The 27,591-nt window shown below is 34.0% G+C and overlaps 2 protein-coding genes across 3 annotated transcripts; one reads left to right on the forward strand and one right to left on the reverse strand.

Annotated features, from left to right (window-relative positions):
• The first annotated feature begins 14,294 nt into the window (after positions 1-14,294).
• On the forward strand, positions 14,295-19,271 carry LOC132049510 (small RNA degrading nuclease 1-like). Its single transcript, XM_059440342.1, has 12 exons — positions 14,295-14,379; positions 15,134-15,313; positions 15,405-15,494; positions 15,784-15,852; positions 16,223-16,363; positions 16,517-16,633; positions 16,710-16,779; positions 16,988-17,088; positions 17,303-17,434; positions 17,517-17,624; positions 18,272-18,376; positions 18,516-19,271. Exons 1-12 carry the CDS (start codon positions 14,347-14,349, stop codon positions 18,852-18,854), a joined length of 1,485 nt encoding a protein of 494 aa, XP_059296325.1. The 5' UTR covers positions 14,295-14,346; the 3' UTR covers positions 18,855-19,271.
• A 2,388-nt stretch (positions 19,272-21,659) lies between these two features.
• On the reverse strand, positions 21,660-26,417 carry LOC132049511 (disease resistance protein RPV1-like). 2 transcript variants are annotated; one of them, XM_059440344.1, is made up of 5 exons: positions 25,846-26,417; positions 24,128-25,235; positions 23,894-24,030; positions 22,589-23,609; positions 21,660-22,452 (listed from the first exon to the last, which is right to left on the reverse strand). In XM_059440344.1, the coding sequence occupies exons 1-5, from the start codon at positions 26,334-26,336 to the stop codon at positions 21,940-21,942; spliced, it is 3,270 nt and encodes a 1,089-aa protein (XP_059296327.1). In that variant the 5' UTR covers positions 26,337-26,417; the 3' UTR covers positions 21,660-21,939. The 2 variants fall into 2 exon arrangements, with proteins under 2 accessions (XP_059296327.1, XP_059296326.1); XM_059440343.1 differs by having other exon boundaries at positions 22,589-23,644; positions 23,755-24,030; positions 25,846-26,415.
• Positions 26,418-27,591: the final 1,174 nt, after the last annotated feature.

The raw sequence follows: 27,591 nt of genomic DNA on the forward strand, positions 1-27,591 counted from the left end.
ATTAATGTATTAATTGTTTTGTTTTTAAAAAAAAAAAATGGAAAGAAAAACTGAAAAATTCTTTGTATTTTTGTCAATAGTTGCGACAGTTACTCCAATTTAAATTTGAGTAGCTGTTTTTGGTTTTAAAAAAAAAATATTTTGTTTTAGTTGAGCAAGATCTGTGAAGAAAGGAAAAAATAGTTTGTCTTAGTTATTTTTGCACTATGTAATTTATTTATTTTTTGTGCGCCCTTGTGTTTTTTGTAAATGTTATAAGATTGTACAGTTTGTTTGTGTTATAAATTTCAACTTTAACCACCTTTGTAATTTGATGGTGTTCATTTTTAATCTCAACTTCTCTGTTCATAAAAGCTGTTATTTTGTTGAAAATCCAAGTTATACCGTTTCCATCACAACTTCATGGTTGTTATATAATAGAAGTTTGCCGGGGTCGGCATAGTTTCTCATTATGTAAATAGAAGTTCTGCCCATTCCGGCAGAATTTAAGTTAAGAAAACTTGCCATAACCAGCAACAAAGACAAACCATTTGAAGTTATTTGACCAGCCAAAATGCATTTATTGGGGATTATTTGTGACGGAAAGCTGTTTTTTTGTTGAAAACCAAATTTATGGTGGTTATTTAATAGGAGTTTGCCGGGGTCGGCATAGTTCCTCATTTTATGAAGAAGTTCCACCCATTCGCAGTGAGAAATCAGCAACAAAGATAAAACGTTTTTAACTTTTCGAACATCATGAGAACGCATTTTATTGGGATTAGTTGAGATGCCATAATGGTTGTTTTAGTATGAATGAATTTTCATTCAATATTTGTATGAGTGAAATTTTGCTATGAATGAATGAAATATTTTACTTAGTGTTAATTGTATTGTGCTGAATGTTTTATCCAATTTTCCAAAGCATTTTAAAATGTTTTATAAGCAACAAAGACCATAAGTATGCCCCTAACGGCATACTTATTTATTTTGTAAGCGAAAGACTGCCGGTCCTAAGCATAAATGTGAAACATAAAAACAACAGAGAGAATAATATTGTTATGTCCCAAGGCATACATCTATTAAACTTACCGGGATGTAGTATTTGAGATACCAATTTTGTTTCCGGCAAAAGCTGTTATACGCCACATGAGGCATAAATTATAAAAACTGGATAATTAAAGTTGATGATTTTTTTTTCTTTTTCCTCAATGTTTTATGGTAGAGAATTGTAGATTTCATGTAGGGACATTTATCTCTTTCTCTTATATAGTTTTTTATTATCAACAACAAGAAGATAACAACTTAGTAAAAGAAAATAATAAAAGAAAGAATGGACAGAAGAATAAATGTGTGATTGATGCTTGAAGTCTCAGTCTTAGTAATACCAAAGTTTTGCCATTTCTTTCAGGCAGAGTGCGCATTATGCGTCAAGAATCATAAGATAAATTCATATAAACCATGTATAAGAGTGTGATGTTAGGATGACAATTTCCTCTTCCTGTATCGTCTTGAATATGGATTGAGAGTTGGTGTGGTTACGGAGTTGCCCTAGTGTGTCCAAAGAACTTGCATCTACCACGTACGTATGTGTACTTTGTCGATTCTCTTCTTGGGCGATATCTTTTTGTTTATTTTCTTCCGGGTCTTATTTTAACATCAGGCGGCGTTATTTTAATATCCATAATGTTTTGTGGAATAATCCATGAGTCTTGATTTCCAACTGATAGTATTTCACCTTTGTATGTCTCTTGGCAGGCTTGTTTCTTGAACCAGTCCGCACAGTATGTAGATTTTGGCAAACTTCTTTTGTCTATAGCGCCATGGCATGTGTGCACGGTAACTCGTCGGTTTGGAACTCCAAGCACTCACAAGTCATATTCTTCGGTCTACATTGTATTGATATCCTTCATCTTTCACAACAAATTTGACGGGAGTTATGTTTTCTACCTGTGGAAATTGACAATATAAATGAGTGATATTTTTTCGGGCAATTTTCAGATTATGTGAGAGTTATGCCCTTTCCGGCATACTTCCTGCACAGTGAAAATAAGAGTCTGCCCCTTCCGGCAGAACTAAGTATAAAATAGGGTCATAGTTGTTCCTTTGTCCAGCATAACTTTTGTGTTTGGTTGATTTTAAACTATACATTGCTCATAAAACTAAGATTTGAAGTGTATGTTGGTAAAATCTACTTATTTTCATTGTGAGTATAAAAACAGTGTCATAGTTGTGCCCTTACCGGCATAATTCCATGCTAGTTAAAATAAGAATCTACCCCTTCCGGCAGAACTAAGTATAAAAATGGGGTCATAGTTCTTCCTTTATCCAGCATAACTTTTGTGTTTGGTTAAAATTAAACTATGCATTGCTCACCAAACTAATATTGAAGTGTATGTTGGGAAAATGTACTTACTTTCATTGTGAAGCCTCTACTTATCTTTTCAAGCAAAATCTTTTACCAACATGTCGAGTCATGGGACGGTCTGTTGCATCAATTTTCTCTGGTAAAACCAATTTTGCGGCTTGTTTGGATGTAATCAATACATGCCATTATTGGCAACTCCCTTGCTTTCCTCGATACGAATTCATTGTCTCGACATTGTTCGTTGTGAGCATGTTGTAACGCTGTTGGTGTGGAATGAACGGGCCCATCTTTCCGGTGGTTCTTCTTCTATGTATTCTGTGCTTTTGGGTCGATTTGTTGTATCTGTGACATATAGGTACGAAACTACTTTGTTTGTAGGTAGTTCTCTGCATTGTAGAACAGTGATAGGATCACTTTGGATAGGAAATATTTTTGCAAGTTCTTCTCCATGTGGTAGATGCATATTCCATGCTGGGTATCTGGATACAATTCTTTGATTGCAGTTGCAATTGATGCGTGGCGATCGGAAAGAATTGATAGGTCTTTGCGCGTGCCAAACACCTTTTTCACGTGTCTGAAGAACCACCTGTAGGATTCATTAATCTCAGAGTCTGCAATACCAAATGCTAGAGGAAATATGCTATTGTTTCCATTTTTTGCTACTGCTATCATGAGCACACCGCGGTATTTTGATTTCAAGAAGGTTGCATCCACCATCATTACTGGTTTGCAGTGTTTCCAACCCTCAATTGATGCTCCATAAGCGAAAAAAGCATACTTAAACTTATTGTCGGCGGTCCATTTGATGTTTGCTTATTCGTCCCGGGATTTCTTAATTTCATCATGTGAAGATATTGCGGTAGAAGTGTGTAGTTATTTTACGGGGTTCCTCTTATGACATTATAAGCGTGTTGGAGGGAACGCCATGCTTTGTGGTAACCAATGTGCAAGCCATATCTGCTTCTCATTTCTTCAATGACAAACTTGGGTGTTATCTCTTATAATGTATGGCGTACTAGGTCTGTAATGTATTCCGCTATGACTTTTGAAGTTGCATTCCTCATGTCAGAGGTGATGAAATTTATTGAACAACTATGTCTCTTTTCAAAGTTAACTACTTTGAAAAGTTACGATCTACGAACCTTGAGCTGTGGAAACGCCAAATGCGGGTTGGTTCAACACGTCGATGTAATACCGGTTGCGTGCATGACTTTTCTACCTTGTCTTGTTGATGACGAGTAATTGCAATGTTATTCATGCACTTTTTCACGGTATCTTTGTCTTTGAATAAAATGCCAACTTCTATTTGATCAATCGATGCACTAGGTGTCAAAATTTGTGTATCATTTTGTATCCTCTTCCTCTTGAGTGTCTTTCTTTTGTTGCATGGTTGTGTTTCTGCCTCTTATTTGTCATGCTCGGAGTAAGTGATACAACATTCATTGAAGTTGGATCTTTGAGAAAGGTCATTGTTTACAACTTGCTCAATGTTTGGCGATTGCCATTGTAGGCTGGCGAGGTGTCGGTTAGGAGTTACTATCTCGCTCTGCTCATGTGGAATCCCAAGGTTATGTCAATAGAGCATGTGTGTTGTTCGTCATCAAGCCAACTTCGGACATGTCTTCTTCATAAGCAATGCAAAGTTGTTTGTCAATTTCCTCATGGTTTGTCCTTGTCATTAGGATAGAGTCATTACGATGTTCTTGTAATGGGTTGTTCTCCGCATCTAAATTTGAATTGAACTCTAATATGAAACGGGAATTTAAAGTTGTCATTGTTGTTGAGCGGTACAAGCAAGTGTGAAGATCAATGTCGTTTGTTACACGCATCCCTTTGGATGTTTTCTCCTTGGTGTCAAACCATATGTTGGTCTCTTTTTCTTGAGTATCTTGTGTATGCCTGCAAATATATCTGTTGAGTGAATTGTTGAAAATTTACACCATCATTGACAAGTATTAGCTTGGTTTCATGATTAACATAATTGTAGGTGGCGTCCCATTTGCCGTTGAAGGCTACGTAGATGCATCTTGGTGTCATTTTTTTGTTAAACTTCTGCATAAAGAGAGATTCACTTGAGAAAAAACCAAAATGAAATGTATTTAAGTTGTTAGTTTTGAAAATTTAAGTTACGCCCTTCCCGGCGGACTTTGCATGTAAAGTCATGATGTATGCACGAAACGGCATACTCTACCATTTTGTATGTGAAGTTACGCTACTAGCATTCTCAAAAACGGAGTAATGCTTGTTTGCAATAGCAGATTATTCCAATGAGATTGCAACAGTTATTTTCATGAAACTGAAAAACCTCCTCTGTCTTTATCCAATTTAAATCAAATCCATCCAACAGTTGCGTTGGTTTATACTTCTATATAAACCAACACAACTTTTGGAAGAAGGAAAAAAAAAACACTTTACTTCTGAAAATCAGATATAATCACATACAAAATGAACCAAAATCAACATATTGTACATGTTAATGGTGGCCACGGGCAAGCACATGAACATGCCCATCTTCATAACCAAATCCATCCTAATATTGCAAATTTGCAAATTACTCATGAAATTCTTGATATCAAAAGAGACATAGATTTTTGAGGGCTCTTTACGGTGCTCTAAGTAGAGAAAATGATGATGCGAAGAGAATTACGATTTGTAAGGCGAGAGGTTATTCCGGCACCGGCCAAATTGACGATGGGGCAATTTGGAATGGGTACACATGAAATTAGAACTGATGATGGTAGTTTGGTACTTATGAAGTTAGGATTTTATGTTTTGTGGACATATATATATATTTAAATGTATGTTAATGAAGTGTAAGTTTCTTTAGGTTTGTAGAATTTTACTTTAATGGCTTCTAAACAGAAGTATTGCCTTCTCCGGCATACTTGTTCAGAAGTTTGTTCAGAACTTTGCCTGTAACGGCATACTCTACTAATTTGTAAATTGTACTTTTGCCTCCTCCTGCATAAGTACTTTTTGTTTTGCTTAACATAACGCAGTAACTGTTTTTGGTTTAAAAAAATAAAAAAAATGAAAACCTCCTCTACCTTCATCCAATTTAAATCAAATGCCTGCAACAGTTATTGCAATTAGAGGATTGACGCAACTGGACTAATTTATACTTCTATATAAACCAGAAATTTTGCCTTCTCCGGCATACTTGTTATGAAATTGGTTCAGAACATTGCCGGTAACGGCATACTATACTCTTTTGTAAATTGACCTTTTGCCTCCTCCGGCATAAGCACTTTTTGTTTTGCTGATGATAATGCAGTAACTGTTTTTGGTTTAAAAAAATAAAAAAAATGAAAACCTCCTCTACCTTCATCCAATTTAAATCAAATGCCTGTAACAGTTATTCCAATTAGAGGATTGACGTAACTGGACTAATTTATACTTCTACATAAACCAGAACTTTTGCCTTCTCCGGCATACTTGTTATGAAATTGGTTCACAACATTGCCGATAACGGCATACTATTCTCTTTTGTAAATTGAACTTTTGCCTCCTCCGGCATGAGCACTTTTTGTTTTGCTGATGATAATGCAATAACTGTTTTTGGTTTAAAAAAATAAAAAAAAATGAAAACCTCTTCTACCTTTATCCAATTTAAATCAAAAACTTGATTATTGCAATTAGAGGATTGACGCTGGACTAATTTATACTTCTACATAAACCAGAACTTTTGCCTTCTCCGGCATATTTGTTATGAAATTGGTTCACAACATTGCCGATAACGGCATACTATTCTCTTTTGTAAATTGAACTTTTGCCTCTTCCGGCATGAGCACTTTTTGTTTTCTTTGATGATAATGCAATAACTGTTTTTGGTTTAAAAAAATAAAAAAAATGAAAACCTCCTCTACCTTCATCCAATTTAAATCAAATGCAATGATTATTGCAATTAGAGGATTGACGCTTAGTCGGACTAATTTATACTTCTATATAAATCAAAAAATTTGCCTTCTCCGGCATACTTGTTATGAAATTGGTTCACAACATTGCCGATAACGGCATACTATTCTCTTTTGTAAATTGAACTTTTGCCTCTTCCGGCGCATGAGCACGATGATAATGCAATAATCGTTTTTGGTTTAAAAAAATAAAAAAATTGAAAACCTCCTCTACCTTCATCCAATTTAAATCAAATGCAACTTTTATTGCAATTAGAGGATTGACGCAACTGGAATAATTTATACTTCTAGATAAACCAGAAATTTTGCCTTCTCCGGCATACTTGTTATGAAATTGGTTCACAATATTGCCGATAACGGCATACTATTCTCTTTTGTAAATTGAACTTTTGCCTCCTCCGGCATGAGCACTTTTTGTTTTGCTGATGATAATGCAATAACTGTTTTTGGTTTAAAAAAATTGAAAACCTCCTCTACCTTCATCCAATTTAAATCAAATACAGAACAAAGTTATTGCAATTAGAGGATTGACGTATTTCTTCGGACTAATTTATACTTCTAGATAAACGAAAATTTTGCCTTCTCCGGCATACTTGTTATGAAATTGGTTCACAATATTTAACGGCATACTATTCTCTTTTGTAAATTGAACTTTTGCCTCCTCCGGCATGAGCACTTTTTGTTTTGCTGATGATAATGCAATAACTGTTTTTGGTTTAAAAAAATTGAAAACCTCCTCTACCTTCATCCAATTTAAATCAAATGCATGATTATTGCAATTAGAGGATTGACGCTTGGACTAATTTATACTTATATAAACCAGAAATTTTGCCTTCTCCGGCATACTTGTTATGAAATTGGTTCACAACATTGCCGATAACGGCATACTATTCTCTTTTGTAAATTGAACTTTTGCCTCCTGTACACAGTTTGCCTTAATTCAAGTTTAAATCGATAAGCATTGCCTGATTTAAATTGAATTTATTATAATTACAATTTCAAGTAAATAAGCATTGTATACTAATTTAATTAAGGTATAAAGTAATTAAAATCAGAACAAAGCAATAAATCCAATCAATTCTATTTTGTTGATTAATTTTATCATGCGCAATGTTCAATTTGAGATGTATGTCATCTGTTTTTTAATAATCAAGTCGTAGAAGATGATTTTTTTTCAAATATTAACAATCTAAACTCAATAAAATCGTTAAATTGAGTTGAATTAAGATTTGTACCTTTTACGATGTTGTAGACAAAATCAATTGAGAAATTGGCTTGGAACAACGATTTGAATAATGTGAAAAATTGGGAACGAAGTTGGGTGAGTTAACGATATGAAAGAAGCAGGATTTGAGAATAACGATATTTGTTTTTATATGTAACGGTCAGGGGTAATAATGTCTTTTTACTATGTTGCTTTTGCTCGGAAGGGCAATAATTAAAGACCACCATTTTGAGGGGCAAAATCTAAAGACCAGCCCAAAAGAGGGGCATTCGCGCCAATTGCCCATAATAGCTTGGTAATTGGGTCTATTCATGATTGAGGGGTATTAGAGCCGACATACTCATCTAGTACAGTGGAGGAACAAATTGCAACGAGGGTGTTGCATCCCTAACAGGTGAGTGTAACACTACATGGACCTTTGACGCTTGTACTCGAAAAGGGATGCATTTTAAAGCTTATTTTAGGTAAATTTCATATCTAAATGAGAGGGGAAAGTTAGAATCTATGATTAAAGAGGCTAAAATTTAGGAGGACAAAACCGTGAGACCCCCAATGTTGGGCCAAATTGGACTATATTTGGACCTGGGCCACTACTACAACAAAGTTATCCCTTCTGGCAATCGAAAACAGAGCATATTTTAGGCAGATAATAATTATGTTAACAACATAGTAGGAAGTATAGGAAAGTGTATGAACTTTTAGGACTGGCATGACCTCCCAATTAAGTTGAACATATGTTATAGCTGTTAGCACATGCTAATTGTTCTAGCTGATTAGGATTAGTGTATATGTATTTTGGTACTTAATTTCTTCCTTCTTTTCTTTTTATTTCAAATTTTAAGTAAATCTCATTGTCCAAACTCCAAAGGGTTAGGTTAGCTAAGTTGTTAGTTCTCCATCAGAGGAGCTCGTTTAGAAAAGTTGCTAATTCAATAAAAGATCATGGGATAAGGCACTATACCCCCCTGAACTATAGCTCAAGTCCCTACGACACACCTTACCTTTCCTTGGATCCTATTACCCCCTTAAACTTATTTAAAACGGAATAATTACCCTCCTAAACGCTGATGCCCACTCTCATATGGGAGAGTGACATACACTCTCCTTGCCACATGTGTATTTATTTGTTTTAGAATTTTTTTCAGCTTACGTGTCAATTTTTTTAAAAAAATCAAAAACTGAATTTTCTTAAAAAAAAAAAAGATTTTTAAAACCCATTTTTTTTAAAATAAAAAAATTGAAAATTTGATTTTTTTTTTTAAAAAAAAAAACTGAAAACATGGATTAAAAAACTGAATTTTCTTTAAAAAATGATTTTTAAAACCCTTTTTTAAAAAAAAATGAAAAATTGAAAATTTGATTTTTTTTAAAACCCCCCTTTTTTAAAAAATTAAAAAAAAAAAAAACTGAAAACATGAATTTTTTTAAAATATGGAAAATTGGATTTGTTAAAAATATGGAAAACTTGATTATTTTTTTAAAATGTCTTAAAAAATCTTGATTTTCATTTTCTTAGGACACTTTTATTTTTCAAATAAAATCCGGAAAAAGTGTTTTTCTTGTCAAAATGTGAAAAAACTGAATTTTTATAAATTTTTCCAAAATTAATTATTTTTTGAAAATGTGGAAAACCCGTTCTTAAAAACTAAATTTGGAAAACTAGATTTATTTCATATTTTAAGAAAATACAGATTTTTAAGAAAAAAATTAAGTTTTCCGGTTTTTTATATTTCTCACTCTCTCAAAGAGAGTGAAACACACTCTCCTTGCCATGTAAGCTTTTAGGGGGTAATTATTCTGTTTTAAATAAGTTTAGGGGGGTAATTATTCCGTTTTAAACAAGTTTAGGGGGTTAATAGGATCCAGGGAAAGGTAAGGTGTGTCGTAGCGCAGATAGTATAGTTCAGGGGGTAATAGTGCCTTATCCCAAAGATCATCAAGTATTGTACTTTTATATTAATATTTTTATCATATCAGAGGTAAAAGAAAATCTAATGAATAATTTTTTTCACTGCTACATATTTATTAAGTACACACATTACATGAAGTCAAAGGAACCAAATACCGGTGTGCTAAAACTTAATGATGGTTCTTTCCAAGCTTAACATGACAGGTAAACAGATAGGATATTATTTCATTCCTCACTTGATATCTCAATCAATTTATTCTAAAGAACGAACTGTGAGAAAAAAAAAGATGGACAGACATCTAATAATCGCTCATATAGATGTATAAGAATTGTATTCACTAAACAAACTGCTTGAAAAGTACACTAGCTAAACATATTTGTCAAGCAAAAATATTAAAATGCTTCTGCAAATATATGATGCCAAATGTTCATACATTTTACATCATGTTTTCGTTAAGTGATGTAGATTTCTCCTAATTATCTTGATAAGATAGTTGGGCTCACTGTTAACTGTCGTATATGAAAAAGGGGAAAAGGATTTGAATCACAGATCCACTTTGTAAACTAATTCTATATTTAACTTTTGTTTGGGCTTAATCCCACCAAGAGTTTGGCCGGCCCAAATTAATGCCAAAAAATGGCCGGCCTACCAAAATAATGCCAAGGCTTTCAACAGGCGCTTAAAAAAAATTAAAAAAAAAAAAAAAAAGTCGCCACAAAAACGTTGCCACTAAAGGGCTGCTACAACATATATACATATGTTGGAATTATATATACTTTATATACAAGGTATGATATACATATACATTTTTGGAATTAATCATACATTTATTATACATAAACTATACGTTAATTATACATTTATTATACACATATTATACAATAATGATATTTTTTTTTTTTTTATATATATACAATAGTGATACATATTATATATCACAATGATAGGGGATGGTTAGAAATCTATAATACAGTTTTTTATCAAGTTCTTTTTTTTTTAATTTAGAATTGCTACTTTTCTACAAGGTGCTCAGTCAATATTTTATATATACTTATTTATTAGGAATACAAAAATATAGTGTTTGGGTGTGTTGGTATGAAGGAAAATGTTTTCAAGGAAAATATTTTCTTGGAAAATGTGTTCTTAATAAAATAAGCGAATTCATGATCTGACTTGTTTTCTCATGCTCATCTAGTACAATGGAGGAAAAATAAGGGTGTTGAATTCTTACTTATTAACACTCATGTTCTTTTGCTTGTAGAAAAACATTTTAAAGCTTATTTTAAAAATCATGAAAGCCCCACATCTATGATTCCACCCAACCCACCCCCACGCCAAACCCCTCGCCATCCCCACCCCCACCCCCCCACCCCAATTTTTTTTTTTTTTTTGAAGTATTTAATTTTTTCAGATAATTTTCTAAACCACCACATAGGACTCCCCCACCCCCACCCCCACCCCCAATTTTGTTTTTGAAGTATTTAGTTTTTTTGGATTTTCTAAACCACCACATCCCCCTCCCCCACCCCCAATTATTTTTTTTTCTATTTAATTTTTTTTTCTGGATTTTCTAAACCATCCATCCCCCCCCCCCATGTGGACCCAGCTCTCCACAGAACCCCCAAATGTCAATTCACCCGCCACCCCCCTCAATATTTTTTTTTTTAATATTTATATATGGGGTATTGAAAAATGAATAAAAAAAACCTGTTTTTTTTTTTTCACTGGTACAGGGCAATTAAGTACACAAAAAAAATTAAAAAAATCAAAACTTTTTTTTCAAAACAAAAGATATATTATTTTTTGGGGAGATATCTCAATCAATTTATTCTAAAGAACGAACTGTGAGAAAAAAAAAGATGGACAGACATCTAATAATCGTCATATAGATGTATAAAACCTAAAAAAAAAAAAAAAAAAATTAATTTTTTTTTCTTTGGAATAAATGTTCATACATTTTACATCATGTTTTCGTTAAGCATCAGGTGTTTATCTTGATAAGAAAAACCAAAAAAAAAAAAAAAATCAAAACTCTTTTTTCAAATCTAAAATTAATTTTTTTTTTTTGGAATCCAAACCCATATGGGAGGGGGGTGGGGTGGGTAGTGCAAAAAAAACCAAAAAAGAAAAAAATCAAAACTTTTTTTTTAAAAAAAAAAATTAATTTTGAGGGGGGGGGGGTGGGGTGGGGCAAAAAACATATATAAAATTGGAATTATATAAACTTTTTTTTTCAAAACAAAATTAATTTTTTTTATACATAAACTATAGGTTGGGGGTTATATGGGGGAATAATGGTGGGAGTGGTTGGGGGTATATATATATAGTTGGTGGAATTATATATCAGACTTGTTTATAATACATTTTATTAGTGGAAGTCATTTTCCCGATTTTATATATAATTTGTTTTCCTAAAGAAAATGTTTTCAAGGAAAATATTTTTGAAAACGAACATGGAAAAATTGGAAAACATTTTCCGGAAAAATGTTTTCCTCCATACCGAACATAATATATATATACACTTTCTATAAAAAATGATACATATTATATATAAAAATAAATGACAATTTTTATTTTATAGAAGTATTTAATTATTTGTCTTTATACACATTATATACACAAATTATTTATTTATACAAAAATGATCAACATACTTTAGTTATTCATATTTTTGATGATTTTTTATACATTACGGACAATATTTTTGTTTTGAAATATTTAATTTTGATATCATAGTTTTTACACAAATGACACATATTATATACATCATAATCTCTAAAAAGCAACATATAAATTTTTTCTGGTTTCCGTGATCGGGGTGGGGGTGGGGGTGCAAAAAAAAAAAAAAAATCAAAACTTTTTTTTCAAAATACTTTTTATGTTATATTTTAGGTCACTGTATAACATTTCACCTTTAGAAGAAAAAAAATCAACTTTATTCATAACGCTCTTTGAAAAATTACCCCATACAAAACAAATCATTTTTTTTGGTAATATAATAATTAAATCTTTATAAAAATAGAATATCTATGATTACCAATAAAACCAAAAAAAAAAAAAAATAGAAATTTTGACCAAATATTTGATCATTTAATACACTATTTATGACAAAAAATATCATATGAATATATATATTTTCATCATTAAACGATTTTCCTTCGTTATATAAAGTATGATTAAGCTTTAGATCTTTTTGACAATTAAAAATGAAAATTAGATTTTATGCATCATTTTTGCCTATAACAACATATTATTACAAAATCCCTACAATTTTTACCTAGTTATAATTATAACCATTCTCTATTATATAAAAAATGAAAAATTTAGTGATTCATATTTTATCATCTTTTATACAGAGAGGTTTATACACAAATGACACATTATATATAAAAATCGCCTCAAACATTTTTGTGTTTGGGTTTTTATTTGAAAAATGTCTTATTTAAGTTTTGGCTAATGGATGGGATTTGTTTAATTGCTACATTTTGGGTTTGAGAAAAATTGAGCTAGAGGATGGGATTATTTATGGCCGAGCGGCCATATATGCCCTTTTCCCAATGAAAAACAAGAAGTAAATTGCATGTTTGTGCTTCAAATGACCATGGACTGGTCTTTAGTTTTTGTCCTTCAAATTGTCTGGTCTTTAATTTTTTTCCTTTAAAATCGAACTTATGCCTAGCAGACGTAGATTCTTTAAGGGGGCCGCGCATAACTTGTGGGTATTATGATTCGTAACTAATACCCTTTTAGACATAAGTTTGATTTTGAAGGCCAAAAATTAAAAACTAGCACAAAATAGGACCAAAGGTGCAAATGACCCAAAAAAAACTTTTTACCTGGGCCGAGCGAAGGTCAATTCCAAAAGCCCAAGAACCATAATCTTCAATCGAGATGTTATTTTGGCTGATAAACTCTTAAATGTCATGTGAAGATTTTACAATAAAAGAAACTTATAACACCATGGTACATGGGATAAGTTGGGATGTCCGGGATAAAATTTATACCTTATTTGATTGAAGGTGATAAATTTATAATTTTAATCAAACAAGGTATAAAATTTATTCCAAACATAGTCTAGGATAATCCATCTTATTTCATCTATCTTAGTATTTTTTTATCCCATCTCTAAGGGTTCATTTGGTATGAGGGTTGAGGATAAATAGTCCCGAGATTATATTTGAGATGAGTTTATCTCACGTTTAGTTGGGATAAAATCGCGGTATAACTAATCCCGAGATTAGTTATCTAGGGATTGTAGTGTTTTTTATACATGTAAGAGGATGAAATAACTAATTTCGGAATAACTTGTTTCCAACCAAATGACCCTTAAGGGGTCTTTTGGTTCAAAAACAAATTACGCTGGGATAAGTTATGTTGCGATTAATTACGTTGGGATAAGTTATGTTGAGATTAGTTATTCTAGAGTTATTTTTTTTGATCGTTTGGTATGCTGGACTAAAAGTATTATACATTGGATAGTTTCTAAAAAGAAGAGGTTTCTTCCTTATCCCGAGATAATTTATCCCGGGATAACTTATTCCATCCTATGACAGCTATAAGTTATCCCAGTACTATTTTTACCCGTGAGATAACTTATCCCATGATTACTAACCAAACAAAGAAATAAGGAATAGCTAAATTCTTATCCCTAGACTATTTATATTTATTCTTTGTACCAAACGACCCTTAAGTGAGATAAATTAGTCCAGAAATTATAATCTCAGGACTATGATACTGGGATAAGTTAGTCCGCGTGCCAGCAAGTGTATAAAAAACAAAAGTTAAGGTGCAAAGTCAAAAGCGTAATTTCACATTTAGCTCTCGAATTAGGGCTTGGGCTATATCCTAAAACCCCCAATCCATAAACCCTAAAATTACTTCCCTTCCACCTGCACACACTGCTCCTTCTTCTCAAAAATCTCCCAACTTTCTTCAACTTAACAGTAATTCAAAATGGAATCAAAGCTTGAATCAGCCAAGAAAGAGGTAAACTGTTCACCCAAAATAAAAGTAGCAATTTTTTCTTTTAATTACATAGTAAACTGTCAATATGATTGTTTTTGTATAAGGAGTTAGATACCAAAATCTTGTTTTAAATGGTTTGTTTACTTCTATCAAAGTAGCCATAATCTGTAGAATTGGGCAATTATTAGACTCACTCCGTTTCGAAATGTTTGTCAGGTTTTGACTTGACACCTAGTTTAAGAAAGTAAAGAACACTTTTGAAACTTGTGGTCTTAAATTTAAAGATATGTAGAATGTATCCAAATGCCCTTTAATCTTGTGGTGTTAAAAATGCGACGTAGAAAGTTGGAATTAAAGAGTTGCTAAAAAAGGAAAGAATTATTGATAAAGGAAAGTAATACACATAAATTGAAACAGAGGGAGTAATACTTATGCCATGCGTATTTTAGAGCTGGTTTTTCATTTATTTTTTCTAAAATTAGATACTCCCTCCTTCCCAATTTTGTCACTGTTTGACTTGGCACAAAGTTTTAGAAAGTTTCTTCATTAGGGTGAAAGGGGAAGTTTTAAAGTTAAGTTGTTTCTAGTTATAGAAATGTGATATTCTTTTTGGGACAGGCTAAAAAGGGAAGTGTGCTACATAAGTTGGGATGGAGGGAGTAGTAATTAGGGCTCTCCAAGTGTGCAAAATTTAAAATTTATGCGTAATAGATTGTAACACTTTGCTTCAGAAGAAATGGTGATATATGTGCTTCTTGATTTTGAATGTTAAAAGGTTCTTGCTGAAATCGTCAAGTTAGCTCAAAAGCGGGAGATGAAAGGAAGTAGTGGAGGCTGGAAAGATTTTTTGAGATCACACGACAAGAAGTTCGGGGTTAGCTTGAGTGACCCATCCAAGAGGTCCGTTGATGTGCTTCTTGCATTTTTAAAGACGTTTAGCCAAGATGACTTAAAGGTGGTTATAGATTGACTGTGGTTTTCATTTGGTTCATTAGCATAAAGTAATTCTGTTAATGCGAATACTGTAATGTTCTTTTCTTGTGCAGTATTTTGACAAGGTGTTTGAATGTCATTCCAACCGAGATGCTGTTGAGCAGCTCCAGAAAAGTTCCCCAGAAAGTGAAACTGTCGAACAGGTGAACAAGATATTTTGGCTTTTGGGTGTTATAAGTCTTATGCTAGGTGGATTATAGTGGCAACTAGCCCAAACACCATTAATATCCAAATAAAGTAAAATAAAACTAAAAAAACTGAAAGTGAATAGTCAGAGAAATTGTATAGCAAAAAAGTCGCAATTTTTCCTAGTCGGATCCTCGGCCTCTCTTTTTTCCAGGAAGAGGCTAGTTGGTATCTGCTTATGAAGCTTTGCAATCAAATGTATCTCACCACTTTGGTACTTAATAAGTTGACATTGTGGCAGTGCAGAGACTGGTTCGTTTAACTTTTGAGCACCCTCAATATCCAACGGATTACTCATTTCCATCACATGAGGAGGTTCGTTACTACCTTTTGTTTTCTTCTCTTATTGTCTACTTTAGAAGTTCAATCTTTAGAAAACATATCCTATATGAAGTGTTTTCTCTGACAGTTTATAGGAGGTTTGGTGCCCCAAACTTCAGCTTATTTGTTTTGAAACAGAGTACTTTGTGTTGAGAATTTCTTTTTATTGTTTCCGTCTATACTTGCATATCTTGATCCTCTGCAGGAAAGTTTAGGTGCATTTTAGTTTAGCTTGTTCACTGAACTGGTGATAGTCCTTTCTTGAATTAATTCTGTGGCACCAGATTCTGTGCGTTGTATAATTGGCTGTTCTATTATAAAACTAAACTTCTCTTACTACAACTTATTACATTCATGGGAACAGGACTGGTTAGTCACCAAAAGGAGTAAAAAGTCTAACTTCACTCAATCAAAGGCCATGGTTGCAATTGATTGTGAAATGGTCCTTTGCGAAGACGGAACTGAAGCTTTAGTCAGAATCTGTGCTGTGGACCGCAATTTAGAGGTATTTTTGTCACTCGTACCTTTCTGCGACATAAACATATATGACAAATGATGAAAAGAGCCACCTGGATGGCCTCTTTATTTCTAATGTAGTTCAACTCTTTTTTTTTCATGTTACATAAGTAATTATTTTTTGAACTTCTGTAAATTGCAGGTCAAACTCAATGAATTTGTGAACCCCAACAAACCAATTGCAGATTACAGAACTGAGATTACTGGAATAACTGCTGGAGATTTAGATGGAGTTTCTTGTACATTGGCTGATGTACAGGTAAAGTTGCTCACTTTAAGTTGTCCATGAGTCATTAACAATTTCTTTGTCTGAACTGCTGTGCGTTATGATCCAGACGTCCATGAAGAAGCTATTATCGCATGGAACCATATTGATCGGCCATAGTTTACACAATGATCTTCATGGTAAGCCACATCTTGAATCATAAGTGTTGGACCTTTTTATTAACATTGTGCATATGTATTAGTAACCGGAGATGACATGATTTTATGATCATATGTCTCTTTTTAATACCACAGGTTTTATGTTATTTCTACTCCCTTTTCTCTTTTCTTTGCCTGTCCATTAGAGAATTACAACATGCTTTTATCTCTGTTATGTCATTCTTAACAGCTTTGAAGATTGATCATGCAAGAGTGATTGACACATCATATGTCTTCAAATATCAGGGTCAGGCTTCTAACAGAAGACCTTCTTTAAGTAACTTGTGTAAGGTAGGCCATGCTTTTTATTTTTTTTTAATTATAAATTTTGGTGCATTTTTCCATGCTACTATATGTCCACTCTGTTGAATGGCTTTCTCGCTGTTATCCTTTTTCTAAGTATGGTTCCTTTAGAAGCTGAAGATTTTAACAAGTATTCAACTATTTATCACAAGCTCTGCTTGATCAATGCTATTGTTACTTACTTACAATAGTTCCCAAATAGTCTGTGTTAGGGTTTGAACTTCGAAAGATGGGCTCTCCACATAATTGTCTAGATGATGCATGTACTGCAATGAAACTTGTTCTTGCCAAGATTGAACGTGGAGTTGATATCATACCAGTGGTTTCTGAGGAGGTAAGGTCTAGAGCCTTTTATTTTAAATTTCATTTCCTTGTTTCCTGGCTGATATGATGGTCATCTACTCCTTTGAATTTAGGTGCAAGAGCCCGATACGGCAAAGCTACTTGTCCACAGAATACCAGAGGCTGTTCATAGCCAAGAGTTGCACAAAGTTATTCCTGGAGACTTTAATGTGGAAGTTAAGGTTAGAAGAATCTCATGCTTTTTTCCTTCTCATCTCATATCAATGATGAATGACATCTTTATGCATCTGAACTAGTTTGTAAAAGCATATGACAAAATTCAATCTGTGAAGAGTCACATTCTTGTTGGTTGTTTTTTAATTTTATATGCTATAGTCATTCCTTATGTTAAATGGATCCTTCAATTGCCTTAACGTACCCGTGTCAAACTGGTGTGCCATGGGTATGCGTTCTTCAAAATACACTAATATTTGTAAGAAGCTCTTGTAAGCAAGTCCATTGACATGGGTCATGACCAACGTTATTAAAAGCAAAGCAACAGCTTGATGCAAGTTACAGGCAGTATTGTTAAAGGCAAAAATGTGGCAAAACACTTAGTTGAGACTTGAAATGCTAAGCGCAATGAAAGCACGAGCTTCAATGTAAAAAGTACCAAATGGAGAAACGTGCATGCACAGATCTGTATTTATGAGTAACTGTTTTTTTTTTTTTTTTTTTTTTTTTTTTTTTTTTAAAAGAAACAATAGTAGTTATCAAGATATTTGCAAGTGGATGATGTTTGAGTAACAGCCTGCATGGTTCTTCATCAATTTCTAGTTTGAACTTTGCTTCATTTTACTTAATTTGTCCATCTATGTTCTGCTGGCAGGCTAATAAAAAAGGTCAAGCAGACAAGTATACTGCATTTGCCAATTTCAAAAGTCAGCATGAGGCAAATGAGGCATTTGATAAGCTTGAAGGCAACCAAGAGAAGGTTGGTACACTTTTAGGATTTCCTTGTACAGGAGGAGGGTTTTGACTGTCCTATCGGAGAAACCAAGTGTGTACATGAGAGAGGCATATGCTTTAATTTAACTGGCATGTAGTAACTTTTGTTTATCCATCTTTGTTAGGATACTGGCGGACGACCACAAAAGCTCGTTTCATTTCGTCTTGATTCCGGTATATCAGGGTCTTTATATGTTCGTAAGATGGCCGCCAATAATTATTCTAAAGAAGTTACCCCAAAGAAGAGGCCATTTGAAGATGAAGAGGCCATGGGAGAGTCAAAGAAACTGAGGACAGAAGACCAAAGCATAGAGCTCAAGGAGGCTGCTGGTGCAGATTGTAATCAGTGTGAAACACACTTGAAGGAGATTGAGAGACTAAAGAAAGAATTAAGCCACAGAGATGAAGAAATCTCCAACTTGAACAAACTCATCGTTAACCTTGTGAGAAAACAAGGATTTTAACTTGGATGGATTTATTGGGCAAACATCCTACCGGAAAACAGATAAGAGTACAATTTTGACACCAAAGGCCTATGCTTACTTCATGAAGGTCAAAGAGAAGCTATTGTTTAATAGCTTGTGATTAAGCTGTATCATTTTGGGACTGCCACAAAGAAAGGGTAAGAAGAAAGAACAATTTCCCTCATTGTTAATGGAGGCTGTCTAGGACGTCGAATCTGATAACAACAATTGCAGCCAAGAGTCATACAAGAAGAGCTGATGTTAGAAGAAGTTCTTTTCTTTCACTTATTTGATTTTTTTTTCCTCCTGAATTGCAGGTAAGATCTATTGTATCAGTATTTTCACCCGATTTCTCTCTTTAAGCTTATGGACGTTTGTCGCTCTTTCAATTATCTCTATATTGTTTGATTTTTATCTCTTTACTTATTTTTGTACTCTCGAGGATGTTTGAATGTTTCTGTGTATGTGTCAAACATCTTTCGAACATCCTGGTAATGTTTTGAACATCCTTGAAATGCTTCAGACATGTTCTTGGGATGTTTGCAGAATCCTCACTTCACCAAAATTCACCATTTTTTCTCATATTTCAAAGCACTAGAAAAGGTGAGAGGAGCTTCACGTAATTAGTCATAGGCGGCATAGTAGGTACAATCTGTCTTGTTCATGTGTCATTACGTACAAGTCTCAGTTGAGTTGGTTAAGGCTTAATGAGATTGTTATGAAGTTTAGGAGCACGCAAAAGGCAATATTTATACTAAAAAGGACTAGAGAGAGTAAAAATCTTTGAAGGTAACATAGTCAGTAAAATGTATAGCTTAGAAACAAAGAGGACAACTTACAAAGGTTTGTTATTTTCAATGCCAAGCCATGTATGAATGGGATCTGTTTTAAAAATTTCTTATTCATTCTTTCTTTACAAATTAGTCTTTGACCATTGGAAAATGAAAACTGAAAAGTGACAACTGACAACCAAACATTCTCATTCAAAAATAATTTTGAAAGAAAATAAAGGGTCGTTGACTTTTTTTTGTCTTGTACAAGTTGTTTTCAACTAACTTATTCATTATATATAAGTTACTTCTGGACAAGGTTATTTCTCAATGCTCCGTCAAGCTCAGTCAGTTGCTGGAAAGTAAAATTTCACTGCTTTATGCATGTTTGTTAAGTTCACTGGTAAAACGTTGTGTTCGTCAATAATTACTTTTGTTTCCTCTTTGTGTAAACTATAATTATAAGCAACCATATATCCCTTAGGAAACTATCTTGGTTGCTTACAATAAATTTGAGCAATCTGGCTTTGTGATTACCATTGTTTGTGATCAATTATGCAGTTGAGTTTCCTTTCATTCCTACTAAAGCTATATTTATTAAGTCAAATTATTTCAAAATCAACACCAAAACTAAATAGTAATTGAAGATAATTCGTATAAATATACAAAAGTTGTTTCAACATATTATTATTCAAGGCTAATATTTAAGAAACGAATTCGAAAGGAGAAAGTTAAATATATTACTCATAGTGCGTGGGTACAAATAATGGATACGATCTTTGAATTACAGGGTATATTGCAAGTAATAACTAGATTCATTTACATTTTGAAGCCTAGTGTTGTTGTTTCAGAAAACATTCCCGATTTTTAGAAGGAAAATAGCATTTTTAGCCCTGTATTATTGCATAATTCCTCTTTTAGTCTGTGTGTTATCATACGTAGCGTATTTAACTTTTAATTAAACAATATATGGGTGGTTTTGGTCCAATTGCTAATTGGTCTGAACTAAGCTAAACGGATTGTTAACTGCCCAAAGTGCAATTTGGATACTTTCCGCAAGATGTTCTACATTAAACGAAAAACACAACCACTGCTATTCTATCAAACATAAAGCTCACAGCAGGAAGTAAATTCAAATGAAAGCCTTCAAATAACAAATTAAAAAGAATGTTGATTTAATAAATTCACAAAAATAAAAGACAGCTCCCGCTATGTGGAAAAATGGAAGAAACCATGACACAAAGCATTCACTCTCTGGACTACTTGAAATGGACAGTTCAATTTATTGACGAATTCCCCTTTCCCTTGGTCCCCGCATTTTGATTTTGAAAACCAACTCAGAAGGAGCTCAAATTACAAACAAAAAAATACAGTATTGTTTCCACGGCTCAAATAACAAATTAAAAAGAATGTTGATTTAGTAAATTCACAAGAAATAAAGAGCAAAAGCAGGGTACTATAGCTAATTTTGTTTGGAAAAATGGAAGAAACACATGACAAGGAGCATTCACTCTCTTACCACTTGAAATCAACAATTCAATCCTCTATTCGTCATACGAATTCCCCCGTCCTTGGTCATTTTGAGTTAAAAACCAACTCAGAAGGAGGTCAAATCATCAAGTAAAAAAATAGCATTGTGAAACGCCTTCAATTTAGGGGGTGAAGACGGATTAGATTAGGTGTATATATTGAAAACTCACGACTTCTCACCATGCAATCTATTCACTGTATAATTGTCACCACCCAAATCTGGCATCTAGGCCGCGATAGGGCCCCAGGTCGTAGATACAAAGCCGCTGACTAAGTCTCAATTTCACTTCTTTAAATCCAAGCTGGGAGTGATGGAAAACTCCACCTCCAACTTGATGGGGGATGTTAGACAATATGGTTCAGTCGTGTAGGTGTCAAAGACTAATCCTAGTGTTAAGGGTGACTCTGGTCATTTGTTAAGAGATAAGAGTTTATGTGTATTCGTGTTTGGATATGTATAAGAGTCCAAAAGTATTATCAGTGACATATACTACAAAATATATACAGATAGTACTGCCTTTAGTAGTAGGACTCTACTCCATATGTTTAACTACATTAGACATGAACTGCATAATACATTAACAGAGAGTTCAACCTGTTGACCTTACTTTATGTATAATTCTTAATCTTGAGTAAGCAAGGGATGCAACAGTAAATGACAGAACCAATCAGCAATTCAGTTGACAGGATGCAACGATCTTTGAAAGCAGGACAAAGCATGCAGAAAACTAGCCTGAAATTGCTTAGAACAAAATGATTGTCTTCTCAATCCTAGCTGTGCTGAATCAGATTCCACTCTTACCTCTACAAGAATGGTTGTTTGTCACTTCATTTCCACTGTCAAAACAAGGAGAAGAACTCACAGGCACAGAATGAACCTGGCCATTCTTGTCTTTATACAATAGATGAACTCCACATTTCTTCACAAAATCTTCAGTTGGAAAGTCATAGCATTCAATATGAATGCTCATCTTTTCTCCGCCTTTAACCGGGCATTTGAAGTAATCTGGTGGTATGTAATGGATGGACGAATTTTCTGCAAAGGATATGGTTGTCCACAGACGATGGTTAAACTCAACGCCATTTGTTAGATCGACTATGGTGGCTTTAGGATAAACATTCTTAGTTTCATCCACGGTACCATAAACAATCCAAAGGAACATGCCTAAGAATGTACTCTCAACCTGTTGTGGCATATTGAAGCACATTGAACATCCATCTACTTGGTAGCTAAACCAGTCTGGAACCTTGCTATTGCAAAGCCCTAGTTGGAGCTCACTGCCATGTACATAATGGGCCTGTTTCATGCAAAATATAATAAGTAACACTATAAGTTTTAAGGATATGTGGGGATAACATCAAAATGAACTTCTTTAAAAACATTTTAAATGTCGAAAACTAGAAAGTGCAGAGTTAGTAAAGCTCTATACTTACTCTGAAGAAGTCTTCAGTGAAAGGATTTCCAAGAGCTTTGCAATTGAATAGGTTGATGTAGCGAATGGAATGAATGTTCTCCAAGCCTCGAATCTCAATCAATCTTTCACAGTGACTAAGATCCAAGTTCTTCAATTGACTCAAGTTGGATACATCTAGTGTTCTTCCAAAAGTCTTGCAGCTCCATAAGTATACTCGTCTAATAGAATCAAGATTCTCCAAGCCTTGAATCTCCGTCAACATTTCACAACGACCCAATTCCAATTCCTCCAACCTTTTCAATTGGGACAGATTGGGAAGTCTTTCTAATGACTTGCACTTATAAGCAACGAGTTTCTGTAGAGTGAGAGGAACTTCAGGGATGCTTTTAAGATTTGGACATTCACTTAAATTGAGATACTTGAGACTAGAAAGGTCACAAAGGTCGAAAGGTATGGAATGAAACTTATTATTGCTAAAACATAGACTCTGTAAAGAAGATAAACTCGCAAGAGACAAAGGAATATCATCTTCAGACATATTGCAGTTCTCAATTTGTAGAACTTTTAAAGCACTTAAACTTGAAATTGACGAAGGTAAATACCCCCCTTGACTAAGGCTTCTTTCTGGCTGGAACCAAGTTCGAAATATGTCAGAAAATTTAAATTGTCTTTTAAATAGGAAGTCATGTGATAGCAGTAGCCTCTCCAAGTTCTTTAGATGTTCAACAGAACCAGGTACTCTTTTGATAGCTGTTGCAACTGCATTCAATTGTTTTAGACCTTCCAACTTTCCCAAATCATCAGGCAATTCTTCCAGTTTTGAGCAGCGATTGAGATATAACATTTCAAGTGATTTTAACTCACAGATTCTTCTTGGGAGTTTCAGTAGTTTCTTGCAATCAGACACGTCTAAACTACGAAGTCTCTTCAAGTCTCCAATTGTTGAGTCCAGCTCCATTAAATTTGAGCAGTAACCAAATGATAACTCCTCAAGACTATCCAAACCAACCAACTCCGGGGATTTCTTGAGGTCCTCACAACTGTAGAATATCAATCTCTTCAAAGACTTAAAATACTGATTCCAAAAGTAGAACACAAAGAAGAAGGTAAGTAAGATTTTGTGTTTGTTCAATTTCTACATTAAAATGAAGAAAGAATTCAGTACTGCTAGAAGACATGTGAAACCTTTAAAGGCGCTTGGCATTCATTGAATTTGCTAAAACTCATATCGAGAATAACAAGATTCTCCAGACAAAAATCAGATGGCAAGCATTTCAAAGGACAGTAGTACCAACGCAAACATTTTAAAGACTGTGGTAGATACTGGAAACTTCCATACAGCTGCACATGATTGATTTGTAGGAGTCTTAGCTTTTCCATCTTTTCAAATGTTTTAGTAGTCAACGGAACATCCTTCAAAACTGGAGATTCAAGGACTATCGCTTCAACGGCTCTTGTACCCTGTAAGCAAGGATTAAGTAACACTAATGTATACTCATGGCTTCTATGGGGAGAGAGAATTATTAAAAATGGAACAAACTCAATGAAGTATTGATACCTTCTCTCCAGTGAGCACATCAAAAATGTCGTTAGGGTGCCATAATCTGCTACGCTTGCCTGGGTTATCGGGTGATTCCCTATGAACAATTTCTTGTCCCATATCCCGGATCACATTGTGCATGTTCAGATGCTTATTTTCATCAATTGTTAACAACGATTTGTCAATCAATTCGCAAATTTCAACCTCAGGGTAGAAACCACAAGCTTTGAATATACGTACGAGCTCACTCTTCTGGATTTTGAAGAAGAAACAAGCAATGTCAAGGAAAACAGCCTTAGTAAAATCATCCGGAAGTCCATCAAAGCTTATTCTGAGTTTTGTATGGAGATCGTTAGAAGGAATTGTCTTTAATTTCTCCAAGGCACTTTTCCATTCTGTGATCTCTTTATCAGACAAATAATCGCCCAAAACCTTAAGAGCTAGTGGAACTCCTCCACAGTAAGTTACAATGCCTTTCAAAAGCTCAGTACAGTCTTCAGGGGGTATTGCCTTTCTGGAAGCATGGAATGTGAAGAGCTGTAAAGAGCTTTTGTGATCCAATTTCATTGCTTCGTATTGCTCATTCATTTGTAGTTCTTTGAGCAAATGCTTGTCTCGAGTTGTTATGATAACTCTACTACCCCGGCGAAGCCAATCACGTTCTCCAAGCAATGCATTTAACTGGCATTGATCGTCCAAATCATCAAGGACGATGAAAACCTTTTTCTGCCAAAGCCTTTCTTTGATCAATGTAATGCCCTCATCAACACTGTACACTTTGATTTTTTTCCTAAGAACTTTTTCAAGAAGTTCCTCTTGTAAATGAACTAATCCATTTTGGCTTTCAGAAGCCTCTATTTTCACATTTTCAAGAAAACAACTTGCTTCAAAATGCTGAAGAACTTGGTTGAACACAGCTTTTGCAAGAGTTGTTTTGCCGATTCCACCCATGCCATGAATCCCAATAATTCGAATATCATCACAACCTTCTTTGAACAATAACTTCTCTATTTGGTTAACACGGGGGAAAAGTGCCACAGGATGCTCGGTAATATCGAGTGGTATTCGAGATTTGACTTCATGTAAGACTTCCTTAATAATTATATGGATAAATTTTGATTCAAACCTGCAAGGTGGATAAGTTGGTTCAGTGAAACACAACAAAAGGAAAAAAAAAACACCATTCAGCAGATGCTTTGGTTCATTTTCTTCTTGAACAATAACAGGAATTGCCATTTCGCAACTAGAAAATGCAATAGAAAGGGACAGAGCCAACAAAATAATCGTCTCCAAGCGTATGGTTAAAAATTCAATCTTCAAGCAAAGTATCATTTAGTGAAACCTACTTGAAGAATTGCATTGGGAATCAAATTAACCTGAGCAGGAACTTCAAGTTGAACTATACATTTGATAGACTGATGAATCTAGTATCAAATACTTCGTATTGTGAAAAAAGTTACTACTTGCAAGACATTGTCGTCTGCTTTAGCTAAATGAAAAAAATTGTATCAGCTGATTCTCTTGTTAGAGATATAATTTGTTAAATAAAAATATGCTCTCTCTAACATCATAAGCTTTATGTGAGGGGGTCATGGAGATAGGGAACTTGAGCACTCGAGAGAGGAGGAACCAAATCCCTATTGGATTCCCACTCGATAAGATATTCCCTTCATTCTTCCTTTATGTAGTTTACAGTTATAGAACATAGGAACGAAATTATAAAAAGGAAATATTACCCTTGAGCAACATGCCGAAGATCCCATCCTGATAAATTACCAACTTTACTGAGTGCAGCTTTCCAGAGTAGAATTTTGTTTTCCTCTTGGGAACATGTTTCGTGTCTTGCAAAGGCTTCAGCAAAGATTCCACTTTGCTTGCGCACATCAGAAGGGTCAACATCATAGAATATTGGAAGAACTAACCGTTTGGAATTGTTCTTGAGTTCAAGGATATGCAAAAGCTCATTAAGACACCTTGTAGATGAGGCATAGTTTTTTGAGAGAATACTAATAAAAATGATTGATCCTTCAATTGCATTAATCGCGACTTCAGAGAGCTGCTCATCACCACCTCTGAATGTGTTGATCCCAACATGGAAAAGTGTTGAGTAAAGATGATCTACAAAGGCTTTTGAAGTATCATTACTTGTACAACTCAAGAAGACGTCATATTTCCAAGGACGAACTGGAAGTGAAGGCTGAGAATTAGATGATTGGTCAACAGCCATGGATGGAAGTTGGAGATGCAAATTACAAGAGAGAATTTTTCCATAACCAGCTACTTTTGTCCCTTCTTTCCTTCTTCCTTATTATTTAATTAATTAATTGCTTTGTTATTGTTATCTGCATTTTGGTAGTGGCATATGACTTGGGTTGGATAACTTGTTCTTTTTGGGTTGATTAAATTAATAAGAAAGATGCTCCAATTTTTTAAAGTGACTATTCTTGACTGCTTGGAAGTCCTCAACTTTCTTTCCCTTTCCCCATATATTTCTATGAGGTACTTTTGGAAGTATCTAGCTAGAAAGCCTTCATCTTAATGAATGTACAAGTTTGAAATTGGAAAGACAAAGGCACACACTTTTGGCATTTAAAACTAGCGTCGCAAATTAGATGATTGATAATTGACCTTTATGATCAGCCATGCCTGTACGAAAGTTAGAGAAAAGAATAAACTTGTTCAGATGCGCAAGCTTGCATGAAGGGTCACTACCTTTTGCTCGAACAAACAAACATTTGAGCTAGAAGAAAAATGTTTTACATAGTTAGATGACCATGAATTTGAATCTAAAATCCTTTCTAATCTGATAACTAAAAAAAGTAAAAAAAAAAAAAAAAAAGAAGAAAAGACAATGGAAACAGGAAGAATAACCACAATGGATGCCATATTTGTACCAGATTTGATGATCACTCAATCTCAAATGATCAAATTAATGAAATTATTTGAGCTACTTATCTTATTTTTATATCAGTAAAGTCCCTCAACTTATACTATATTTTTAATAAAATAACTATGGCCACCTACTTTCTCCACCGAATATGACTTTTAACGCAATAACAAAATGATCTTAATTGCTAGTATATGATGTTGGAGGACAAAGGTAGTACTCTCTCGAAAACTGCACCCAGAAATGAATATAGGAGTTTGTATCAAAGCCTAACAATGTCTCTTCAAGAATCATAGAGCATATAATTATCCCTTAGGTGGCAAAGAGTTAAATTCAACAAAACAGTCAGTTAATTACCTTAATCAGTGGTATAACCCTTTATAATTTTGGCATCATTATATAGTACTCCAGTATTTTAATGACATTCTAATCACAGCTACAATGATGGATTTATTCTTTCTCCTGTTCTATTTATACATAAAACTCTTCTTGATCCCACCAAATAACATCTGTATTTTACTAAGTAATGTAGATGTTGATTCTTCAATCTGTTCAAAAGGACAAATTAATATGTACCTCCCTTAAGTAATACTAG

This window comes from Lycium ferocissimum, chromosome 3 (assembly GCF_029784015.1).
Source record: "Lycium ferocissimum isolate CSIRO_LF1 chromosome 3, AGI_CSIRO_Lferr_CH_V1, whole genome shotgun sequence".
In the NCBI taxonomy this organism is placed as follows: Eukaryota; Viridiplantae; Streptophyta; class Magnoliopsida; order Solanales; family Solanaceae; genus Lycium; species Lycium ferocissimum.

Coding starts and splice junctions, on each gene's coding strand:
- LOC132049511 (XM_059440343.1), bottom strand. CDS start 26,336: ATGGCTGTTGACCAATCATCTAATTCTCAGCCTTCACTTCCAGTTCGT. Junction 23,645..23,754: donor AATGCCAAGCGCCTTTAAAG/GTTTCACATGTC, acceptor TTTTGGAATCAG/TATTTTAAGTCTTTGAAGAG. Junction 22,453..22,588: donor TCACTGAAGACTTCTTCAGA/GTAAGTATAGAG, acceptor TGCATGAAACAG/GCCCATTATGTACATGGCAG.
- LOC132049510 (XM_059440342.1), top strand. CDS start 14,347: ATGGAATCAAAGCTTGAATCAGCCAAGAAAGAG. Junction 15,314..15,404: donor TTAGCCAAGATGACTTAAAG/GTGGTTATAGAT, acceptor TTTCTTGTGCAG/TATTTTGACAAGGTGTTTGA. Junction 16,780..16,987: donor TTTACACAATGATCTTCATG/GTAAGCCACATC, acceptor CATTCTTAACAG/CTTTGAAGATTGATCATGCA.